Source organism: Crassostrea angulata, chromosome 9 (assembly GCF_025612915.1).
Source record: "Crassostrea angulata isolate pt1a10 chromosome 9, ASM2561291v2, whole genome shotgun sequence".
Taxonomy (NCBI): Eukaryota; Metazoa; Mollusca; class Bivalvia; order Ostreida; family Ostreidae; genus Magallana; species Magallana angulata.
In genome coordinates this window covers 35733795-35746334 of record NC_069119.1, presented here as the reverse complement: position 1 = coordinate 35746334, position 12540 = coordinate 35733795, and the positions used below count along the sequence as shown (strand labels likewise).

The 12540-nt window shown below is 33.4% G+C and overlaps 1 protein-coding gene across 1 annotated transcript; it reads left to right on the top strand.

The window, feature by feature from the left end:
* Positions 1 to 2131: 2131 nt before the first annotated feature.
* On the top strand, positions 2132 to 11305 carry LOC128163580 (uncharacterized). The gene is made up of 3 exons (XM_052827206.1): positions 2132 to 2758; positions 3027 to 3111; positions 9030 to 11305. Exon 3 carries the CDS (start codon positions 9041 to 9043, stop codon positions 10730 to 10732), a length of 1692 nt encoding a protein of 563 aa, XP_052683166.1. The 5' UTR covers positions 2132 to 2758; positions 3027 to 3111; positions 9030 to 9040; the 3' UTR covers positions 10733 to 11305.
* Positions 11306 to 12540: the final 1235 nt, after the last annotated feature.

The window sequence follows — 12540 nt, the reverse complement described above, 5'->3', positions numbered from 1 at the left end:
GTCGACATGAAACTTATTTATGTTAACATGCAACTTATTTATGTCGACATGCAACTTATTTATGTCGACATGCAACTTATTTATGTCGACATGCAACTTATTTATGTCAACATGCAATTTAGTTATGTTTACTTATTTATGTCGAAATGCAACTTATTTATGTCAACATGCAACTTAGTTATGTCAACATGCAACTTAGTTATGTTTACATGCGAGATGAATATGTCAACATGCAACTTAGTTATGTTTACATGCGAGATAAAAATGTTGACATGCAACTTATAAGTTGCATGTCAACATAGCCAAGTTGCATGTTGACATAAATATGTTGCATGTCAACATATTTATCTTGCATGTTAACATAATTAAGTTGCATGTTGACATAAATAAGTTGCATGTCGACATAAATAAGTTGCATGTTAACATTTATAAGTTGCATGTTGACATCAATAGGTAGCGTATCTAGTTTCTTGGATGTCATATGTTGGCGATATTTGAGATTTTTATAACTCTTATTTGATTGCAGTTCTCTTGCATGTCAACATAGTTATGTTGCATGTTGACATAACTATTTTGCATATCAACATATTTATCTTGCATGTCAACATAATTAAGAGAAAAATAACTTGCACACAAGGGGCAAAGATATGACACCATAGCAGATAAATAATTTTTATTGGAATATAATTATGCATTTTATTAATACAAATACTAATATTGCTATTCAATTTAAACGGGGGGGGGGGGGGGGGGGGCTAGGATACATCAAGTTAAAAGATGCAAACAATTAATATTTATAATAGAGTATTTTTAAAAGAAACAAAGATAAATTTTGTCTTATTTGAAAATACATTTTTATTAGTTTAAAATATCTTTTATACGGACCACCACTTTGTATGTGAGACGCGACCCCCTTCTACACGTAGAAACAATGTAACATGCATATAGATGTGTGAAATTTTTCCAATATACCTTTTGATGTATGGTTGAAGTCAAATTATTAAGTTTCAATTCAATTATTGTAAGAAAACCAAGCAGCACAGTAGAAGATTTTAACTATATTGAACTGAACTATTATTACGAATAAATCAAATAATCAACGCCCTTTAACCTGAATAATGTATACTTTACATGTATGAAAATGCATGTATATCTCATACATAGTCAGTACGAAATATCTTTCCCCTTGAGCATTATGACTTCATTGTAAGAGTATTATGAACTCACTGGTTATTTGTAATTTTAGAAATGAATTGGATATTTTGTTCTATTTTTCGACGTATCAAAGGAAAAATTGACTGAAAAACTTCATCCATGCGATTTGATGCGTCGATAATAATAAGAAAAGAAAAACAAAAGAAAAAAATCAAAATAAACAAGAAAAGTAATACAGTTCTTTCCAAAATATACCAATATTTTAATTGAAATAAATAAATATCTTCCTATAGATCGAATTTGGAAGACAGAAAAAAAAATTAATTATGGCGCCAAAATGCACGAACTAATGTCAATGATACTCACAAATATGAGTTATGAGTTGTTAAAAACCTCTAAAGTCTGACGGATAAAATCTACGTCCAACTCGGATAAGGTACAGGTAACAACTGAATTTTGTTTACAATAGACCAATCCACACTTTACAAAAGTTATGTCCCTTGGCCGCCATCTTTGGGGGAAAACCCATATATTTCTCACAGTGGCCGTTGTCGTTTAGAGGGTTGTAACTTTGTCATTTGACATTAAAAAAACGTTTCCCTGTGAATTTTAATTGCCCCATATTGGGGCAACCCACACGTCGAAGGAATAAATCAAATTCCAAGAGATTTCTTCAGAGGACGCCCAAATATTTGGTTGCTTAAAGAAGGGAAAAGTTGCTTTTTCCCTTTTGACCTTTGGGTTGACCCCGCAAAGGGGAACAACTTTTGCAACGTGTGGATTGGACTATGGATATATAATAATGTTATTATTTATGGAATTCCGAACCCGATGTTAATAGTCACTACAATTTTACACCTCATCTTTATTTTATTCGCCAAATATTGCCCCTTCTATCTATTTTCAGTGCTATATAAGAGAGAGAGAGAGAGAGAGAGAGAGAGAGAGAGAGAGAGAGAGAGAGAGAGAGAGAGAGAGAGAGAGAGTTTTAAAAATGTTGATTCCCTCTTGTTTCCACGATGCTATTGAAAGTAGGATGAAATACTAGGACCGAATAGTGACCCTCATTGATTTTTTTGTTATTAGAAGTTGTTACATATTATTTGGATGTGTTAAATCCCAAGCCAGGGAGTAAAAGAATATCCACTGTTTGAACCATTAATCATTTACTTCTAAAACTCTCGGCAGTTCTTTTTTAAAAGAAGTTTTAAAAAAAATTAACACTTTATTTCTGAGCAAAAATCAACCACCGTACCCCATCTTCGAGGATCTTGATTTAAACAAACCTAAATTGACAATACCTAAGGTTACTTAAAAATCATACGAGTTTCAGCTCTTCTGGCAAAAAGGTCTTTGTGAGGATATTTAAGAAATGTCAATAGGTTTTCAATAATTTTTACTTACCCCCGTCTTTGAAAGAGAGATTGACTCTTCAGTTAAACAAACTTGAATTTTCCTTACTATGGGCGATTTGTACCAAATTTTGTTAAATTTGTCTAGTGTTTCTGAAGAGAAATTCAAAATAATGTAAAACGTTTATGGTTGGACGTACTGACATAAAGACAGACAGACAGAGGGACAAAAACTGATCAGAAAAACTCAGGTGAGCTCAAACAAGATTGATTGATTCATATTATTACTATACTGTGACATTAAAGTATATTAATCAAATAAAAACAATTCATTTAAAAAAATCTTTTTACACATATGCCAATTTTACTTTTGTTTGACAAAGAGAAAACTGACATTTTTAATCGATAACTAAATTGGTTAACCTGATTTCAGGACTTAAAATTACGAATATGTCTTGATATTAGAATAAATATTTGTACTTGACATACTTAAAATCAATCGCCTTATCATTTGCGCAGGTAGTCGGACCAGATGCAACAAATATTGCAACCGGCCATGTTGGATTTTTAAGCTTTGTAATTTACCTATGGGATAGGAAATAAGGTAAGTTTTATAAAAGTTTTTTTCTAATTTATTGTCATAAAAAGTAAACATCATGATCATTTGCACTATAACTTATTTTTGTAATCTGCCATGATATATTTAACATGATTATATAGATTTAGAAATGTATGGTAACGGAAAACATCTTATTAATGAAGAAGTTTATCTCATACGTTTTGATGTAAATTACCATTGTGATAAACCTTTTTTTTCTCGAACATATAATGCTTAATTTCTTTCCGGTAATTGTTATTCCGAAGAAAAGATGGTGAAAATGGCGGGTGGGCGGGCGGCTGCCAAAAAGCTACCCTAATTTTACGGATAACTCCTCTTACACTTTTCAAGATAGGATGTTGTTCTTTTGCAAATCAATTATACATATATTAGAGGTTTGCATATTGCTAGGAATATAATTTCTGATAATTTATAAAAAAAAAATACTAGCTGTTAAACGTCGTCATATTGTGGCAAAATATGACGACGCTGTCCCTATTGTACGGATAACTCCTCCTGCAGTTTTCAAGATTGGAAATGGTTCTATTGCAGATCAGCTGTACATATAATATATCAGAAGTGTGCATATTGCTATGATTGGGATTTCTGATAATCTATGAGAAAAATACCAGCTATTGAACTTATAGTCATTTATTGCAAAACATTGTTACTCCCCTATTTTACGGGTAACTCCTCCAACAGTTTTCAAGATAGGAAGTTATTCTTTTGCAGATCAATTGTACACATATTAGAAGTGTGCATATTACTAGCATCTTGTTTTCTGATAATCTATGAAAAAAAGTACCAGCGGTTGAACTTTTTTAGGGGATAAATATTCATATAGAGTATATCGTTTCTCTGGATAGGTTGTGTTCATCAAGTCAAGGTTAACAAATAGATTATAAATACTGTTCACACACAAGAAAACCCTGTTGGCTGTCACGTTGACCGCTTTTCTCTTGTTTTATTTCGTCATTATTTTTTACTTTAAGTCTCTCGCGCTTCAACTCTTCAGTAATCTTATTTTAGAAGATTTCCTGTATATTTTTCATCACTATTTCTACTACCAAACATTGATTTTGAATGGTTTAAGCTGAAAATTTAAGCTACAAAAAGTAAAAAAAGGTGCGGAGATAGTATATACAACTGCAAATCACCTTAGCTATCAAGGAGCTGATCGCGGTATGCAATGACTGATCGGTTTGTAGGTGCCGACATCCAACAAGGCGATAACCCAAATTTGGGCAAAAAGCACAACATTCTTAGGTTGATAACTTGCGTAGGAAAAATACTATCTCATTTTTTCTAATAAAATATGAAGAGATACTAGGTCATAACTGTGGTTAGATATGAAGCTTTATCGACGTTTTAAAACACAACGATGTCAGTTACTAAAGAATTTATTGATGGTAAGTAGAGATAGTTTATCAAAAAGGGTTTAAGCAACTGCCGAACCGATTGTATACCATCATCATTGCAGATAAATATTTTTTTATTGAAAATAAAGTTATGCATTTTATTAATACAAATACTGATATTGATATTCAATTTAACATCGGGGGGGGGGGGGGTATTTAGGATACATCAAGTTAAACGATGCAAACAATTTATATATATAATAGAGTATTATTTAAGGAAACAATGATAAGTTTGTCTTATTTTAAAAATACATTTTTATTAGTTTAAAATCTCTTTTACTAGACGCAACCCCCTTCTACACATAGAAACAATATCATATTGAATATATATATATATATATATATATATATATATATATATATATATATATATATATATATATATATATATATATATATATATATATATATATATATATGACTGCCGTCACGAGAAAAGGGCCCTTAAGGTCAACATTTCACAAACTTACGTTTTTGTCAATTCCGATTAGTCAACTCTTTCTGAATACAAATATACAAAGATATCCAAGATCTTGTGTGTTTTAAGCATTTTATGACGATTTTAGTAAGACATGTTAACACGACGTCAAATTTTGTTCAGCATTAATTTGTTTCTTCTATACTTCCTTTCACATCGTATTTAATTGTTTGAAGTAGAATTAATTAATGATTTTCTACAATTCTAGATTTTTTACAATTTTAACAAAAGAGAGCAAAACATTTTGAAGATTTAGATATAGTGAAAGTTCTGCAGCTAATATATCTTCCGATAAATCCACATGCACTCCCCACCCCCACCCCCGAAAATAAGATGAATAGATATATAAAGGATATCTAAAGAAAACAAATATCAACTTCTCCCCGACCTTTAAATGCATCAAAGTTATCTAAGCTGCAGCGAGGCAAATTATTAACAAACATGTAACAAACAAAGATAAAGATTGTCAAATTCGATGCCTATGTTTTTACAATTTTGCGGCATACACGAGTTTCTTTTCAAAAGGAGAAATATTTATTCTTTTTGATCAACGTTTTGCACGGAAAATCGCATATTTACTGATATTACTTTTTTAAAAGTATCTTTATAGTTCTGAAGCAAGTTTAAAATCAATCAATAGCTATTTTTGAAACTTGGAAGTTATATGGTGTGAATTTACTTTCCCGATTCCTCTTCTCTTTTATACGTTATCAATACTTAATTCTTATGAAATTACCCATGAAAAAAATTGCTTTGACTGTCTCACTGAAAAGTTCCAACTACAAAAATGTGGAGAAAAGATTTTAACAAAAATGGCATCTTATATTTATAGATTTAAATTTACATCCACCGCGTATGATTCCCTCTTTTTCTTACGAAAATTGATTGTAATTCACAGCTGTGTAGAAACAGACAAGACTGAAATCTCCTCGGTCCAGTTTTAACCACGCAGTTTATCGATTTGTCGAAATCTCCAGCAACCTAAGAAATATCACGGATTGCACGAAGTAATCATGATGATGCCTAACTCAAATTCCCATATAAGACGCTTTGGCTACAGCTTTCATCTAATGTACTGGTGTACATTAACAATAATTTAGTGAATTTTACTTACTTATTACGATCAATTCAATTCATTAATTTAATTTATTAAAAGAAAGATGTAAATATAAACAATCAAATGCTTTCTTCGGTGATACATGCGGGCTATAGAGACATCCACATTACAGAACGCGGGTTACGTTAATTTTTTGGTATTGATCGCTACCTTTTGTTTATGTTTATTGTTTAAACATACTCATACACACCTAATTAAGTGTATCAAATACGACAGACCAACTAAATACACCCCCCCCCTTCAACGTACTGAATCTACAATTCTATTCAATCGCTTTGTAAGTTCATGCGTACCGTCGTATTTTTGTGATGCGATTTTTATAAACCATAATCGTTGAAATAATTAATTATATATAAGAATTATTTACATTTTTTTTTTCAAAATGCAAGATTGCATGTAACTTTAAATAAGACTTCTGCATTTATTACGTCGATTTTTTTTTTACACTAATCGATAGTAGAGTGCCGATAGACGTAGCTTATATTCAGTGAGTAGTACATTTTTACATGTTGACTTAATTTAATTTCTTCCATTGTATTATCGATGTTACAAGATGAATGAATTAATGTATCTCTGCATTAATTTACTCTCTCTCTCTCTCTCTCTCTCTCTGTCTCTCTTTCTCTCTCTCTCTCTCTCTCAATATGAATACGAATATCGACCGAGTGATTTTCAATTTAAAAAAAAAGATGGAAAATTAAATAAGAGTCGTTTATAGAGTGCAAACAGTTGCATACGGTATTCCGAAGTTTTTAAGAAATATCGCGATTCTCGGATTTTTTTTTGGCTGTACATTGTACATTGTAACATACACACATAAACAGTGACTTCAGTATCATCGAAATTTGTTTCTTGTATAAAAAAGAACAGATGAGAAACCATCATCTATGAAGATGAATTGTACGTCCATGCATGTTATTAATTGTATAAGTGTCGCACATCTAGTGTTTAAATTATATTTATGGATAAACATGAATTGTTTATTCGTAAAACGGCAATTTGTTCGACTTGATATCAAAAGTATAGTAGTATAATGACTGCACTTACCAATCTGTTTAGTTTCAAGGATTTTTGAATCATTAACGTTACTGATTTGAGATGAATATTGAAAATCATATAAAAATGCTAGAAATCCTTGAAAATGTGGTGAGTTTTCAGGCATGCTTTGATTGATTTTTATTTAAATTTTACGTAAAATAGCTCAAAAAGTACACACAACACGTGGATTTGGGTTGTTAAATTGCACAAGAAAATAAAATACGCTGCGCACAAATAATACACAAGTTTTTCAATCGTACAGGCAGATATAATTTTATATTGTTTCATTAAAGGCACTTTACATGAAAATGTCACTAAGAATAAGATTTTTCCATGAAATCAAATGCGATACATCAGAGTAGATTTTTACGCTGTGAAAAAATTCTCAAACTTTTCGAATCCGTTAGTTACATGCGTTTTAATTTGTTAAATAATTTCAAAATTTGATCGCAACTTCTTTAGTAATAGAATTATGCGAGAATTTATTTTGTATGTTGGTCGTAACACTATAATTGAGACATAGCCGCTTCTCTCGTGTTCCTTCTAACTTATTTAAGAAGTGGTGCAGAATCGTCTCCTGTGAGGTGAACTATTTAAAAAAAAATCTTTTGAAATATTTGGCTTGTATTGTTTCACAGTAATTACTGCGCAGATAATTGTTTGATTTGAAAAATACTGCTCTGCATCGATTCGGTATGTCTCAGTCTTCAACCCCTCTTATCAACAACGAGTATGCAGCGTAGTTTATTTGTTTTTCACTTAAATAAATCATACATGTATTGCTAGTGCAAACAAGAGTACTTTATTAATGATCATCGTAAATGAACGATCAGTCGCATTCAATCATATGCAATAAGTAAGCGTATGCAAGACGGGTTTTTGGCTTCGATTTATAAAAAAAAACTGATATCGCAATTAGAGCATATACATGTAGGTGATTTCCAAATTAGAGCATATTTTCATCATACAGCAGAATGGAAAATATGGTGTTTAAGTTTCATAGCTGATGCAAAAGCAGCATTTTAATGATATTTCAGCATCAAATTGTGTGCAATATTACGCGTTCGAAATGTGTAGATATTGACGTTACATGTGTATATTTCATTAATTAAATGTTAATTTTTTTAATCAACATGTTATATTTGATTAAAAAAATATTAATCGCGGTATAAAAACAAGGCCAAACTCTAGTTATTCAAAAATCACAACACAGACGCAGAAAAAAAACAGAAAGAGCAAATAGAAAATATAATGTAGTATATTTGAAAATGTAATATAGTATTTTTGAAAAATTCAACACATCTATACATGCATACATGTATAGATGTGTTCTAAGAAACCAAACAGCACGGTAGAAGATTTTAACTATATCGAACTGAATTCGTCAATTATTACGAATAAATCAAATAATCAACGCTTTTTAACCTGAATAATGTATACTTTACAAGAATGAAAATGCATGTATATCTCATACATAGTCAATACGAAATATCTTTCCACTTGAGCATTATGACATCATTGTAAGAGTTATGACTTAACTGGTAACTTGTAATTTAAGAAATGAATTCAATACTTTTTTTTCTATTTTTCGACGTAAAAATTTACTGAAAAACTTCATCAATGCGATTTGATAAGTCGATCAATAAAAAAATTGATCAATGACACTTTAATTTTATGACTTAAAAATGTTTTCTTAGATATTAATAAATGACTGAAGAAAATAGGTTTATTTTCCTACTGATCGACCTACCCAAGGAAAAATTGACCGGAAAAATGTTTCATCAATGCGCACCATATGTACACCTTCTGCATTATTATGTATATTAGAAATATATTGAATTAAACGCGGTTGTCCTCTTTTACTTTTTAATAGGTTTTCTGACCATGGACCCCTGGAACAGCGCCCAGGATTTTGTACGCTGCACCCTGTGTCAAACGTCTGTGCCCCTCAAGTACTGTGAAGTTTGTCATACACATCTATGCGAAGACTGTGAAAAGAAACACTTATCTGCGTTCTCTGAAATTCATAAAGTGGTGTCGCTTCAACAATATTTTACCACTCTGACCTATCCAAATTGTGAGGAACACCCAACCGAACAATGCAAAATCCATTGTGACCAATGTGACATTCCTATTTGTACACAGTGTATTTCATCTAAAAAACATTTAAAACACACACAAACTGAGATTTTGAAAAAAAGCGTTTTACACAGAGAGTTACACGAATTAGAAAAAATCGTATATCCTACATACCAAGAGATTGCATCTAACATCCAAATGCAGAAAGCGGATCTGAATAAAAACTCCCAGAAACTGACAACAGATATCAACAATCAAGGAAAACTTTGGCATAACAAAATAGACACTGTTATCAAAAACCTTAAATCTAACGTGGCAGACATGGAATCTAAACACCTTGTTGTTCTAAAGAAACAGGAAGATGAAATCACGAGAATCATTTCTGAAATCTCACACAGCATTGTTGAACTGAAAAAGTTACTGAACTCCAAAAATGTCTGCCTTGTCTCTGAGTACAAATCCAGAAACCCTGAATTCAAACAATTGCCTCTTAAACTTAAAGTATCTTTACTAAATTTTAAGCCTCGGGAAGTCCACATAGATCAATTGACTGAACAGTTTGGTTTTCTGTCATCCTTATCTTTTACAACAGATGATCAACACTACATCATGTCGTTTCAGGGAGCCAAGTCCTCTCCGCTAGACCGGTCATTGATGGATGTACCTCGGATCATCTCGTCCATAGACACAATGTATGAACATATATCCGGTGTGTCATGTCTAAATGATACAGAGATCTGGACGCGTGGTTTAAACAATATAATGAACCTCTACAATCTTCAGGGGGATCTACTGAAGTCCATACAAACCAACACAGGGAACAATCCATGGGACATAGCAGTGACAAGGAGCGGGGATTTGCTCTACACTGACTACCATGATAGAACTGTAAACATTGTGAAAAATACAGAGGTACAGACAGTGATCAGCCTAGAAGGGTGGAAACCTCTCAATATTTGTAGTACTTTGTCTGGTGACCTTCTGGTTGTCATGGACAGTGATGACAAAGATGATGATGACAGTGGTGGCGATGAAGATGTTAAACAAACAAAAGTAGTGCGCTACTCTGGCTCCAAAAAGAAACAAAGCATTCAGTACAATGACACGGGAGAACCTCTCTTTTCATCTGGTGATACAAAATACATCAGTGAGAACAGGAACCTAGATATCTGTGTGTCAGACCATGACGCCAGTGCAGTAGTGGTGGTCAATCAAGCCGGGAAACTCCGGTTCACCTACACCGGCCATCAATCTCCTACCAAGAGACAATTTAGCCCACGCGGTATTACCACAGACAGCCAAAGTCGTGTGTTGGTATTAGACTGTAACAACCACTGTATCCACATCCTGGATCAGGATGGACAGTTCCTCCGCTACATAGAAAACTGCCAATTACAGCTTCGAATTCCAATGGGTTTATGCGTGGACACCAAAGACAACCTCTTTTTGGCCGAGTGGGACACGGGTAAATTGAAGAAAATCCAATATAGCATGTAAAGAAAAACTGTGCTTAAAATGTAAACATATTGTGTATATACCTGTATTATATGAATGTGATATGTGTTGGGCTATGCAACGAGAAAAAGGATATATATATATAATTAAAAAATCACAGTGCCCGGTAATATATATTAAAAAAAAAAATAACAACACTAATCGCAAAACGTAAGCGCTTTCATTTCTTCCACAGACGTTTCACAATACATTTTTAGCTCACCTGAGCTGAAAGCTCAAGTGAGCTATTCTGATCACATTTTGTCTGTCGTCCGTCTGTCCGTCCGTCCGTAAACTTTTCACATTTTCAACATCTTCTCAAGAACTACTAGGCCAATTTCAACCAAACTTGGCACAAATCATCCTTAGGCAAAGAGGATTCAAAGTTGTGAAAATTAAGGGCCACACCCGTTTTCAAGGGGAGATAATTAGAAATTAATGAAAAATTTCGAGAAATTTTCAAAAATCTTGAAAAATCAAGAACCAGATTGCCAGGAAAGCTAAAACATGTGTGGAAGTGTAGACTCAGAGTTGTGAAATTCATGACCCCTGGGGGTAGGGTGGGGCCACAATGGGGGGTCGAAGTTTTACATATGAATATATAGAGTAAATCTTTAAAAATCTTCATCTCAGAAACTAATCAGCCAGAAAAGCTGAAACTTGTGTGGAAGCATCCTCAGGTAGTGTAGATTCAAAGTTGTGAAGATCATGACCCCTGGGGGTAGGGTGGGGCCACAATGGGGGGTCGAAGTTTTACATAGGAATATATAGAGTAAATCTTTAAAAATCTTCTTCTCAGAAACTAATCAGCCAGAAAAGCTGAAACTTGTATGGAAGCATCCTCAGGTAGTGTAGATTCAAAGTTGTGAAAATCATGACCCCTGGGGGTAGGGTTGGGCCACAATGGGGGGGGGGGGTCGAAGTTTTACATAGGAATATATAGAGTACATCTTTAAAAATCTTCTTCTCAGAAACTAATCAGCCAGGAAAGCTGAAACTTGTGTGGAAGCATCCTCAGGTAGTGTAGATTCAAATTTGTGAAATTCTTACCCCTGGGGGTAGGGTGAGGCCACAATGGGGGGTCGAAGTTTTACATAGGAAAATATAGAGTAAATCTTTAAAAATCTTCTTCTCAGAAACTAAACAGCCAGGAAAGCTGAAACTTGTGTGGAAGCACCCTCAAGTAATGTAGATTCAAAGTTGTGAAAATCATGATCCCTGGGGGTAGGGTGGGGCCACAATGGGGGGTCGAAGTTTTACATAGGAAAATATAGAGTAAATCTTTAAAAATCTTCTTCTCAGAAACTAATCAGCCAGGAAAGCTGAAACTTGTGTGGAAGCATCCTCAGGTATCGTAGATTCAAAGTTGTGAAGATCATGATCCCTGGGGGTAGGGTGAGACCACATTGGGGGGGGGGGTGTTAAAATTTTACATAGGGATATATAGAGTAAATCTTTAAAAATCTTCTTCTCAGAAACTAATCAGCCAGGAAAGCTGAAACTTTTGTGGAATCATCCTCAGGCAGTGTTGATTCAAAGTTGTGAAAATCATGATCCCTGGGGGTAGGGTGGGGCACAATGGGGGGGGGGGGGTCGAAGTTTTACATAGGAATATATAGAATAACTATTTAAAAATCTTCTTCTCAGAAACTAATCAGCCAGGAAAGCTAAAACTTGTGTGGAAGTATCCTCAGGTAGTGTAGATTCAAAGTTGTGAAAATCATGATCCCTGGGGGTAGGGTGAGGCCACATTGGGGGGGGGGGGTGTTAAAGTTTTACATAGGAATATATAAGGTAAATCTTTAAAAATC

Bases quoted from the DNA above. Each gene is read 5' to 3' on its own strand.
- LOC128163580 (XM_052827206.1), top strand. From the start codon at position 9,041: ATGGACCCCTGGAACAGCGCCCAGGATTTTGTACGCTGCACCCTGTGT.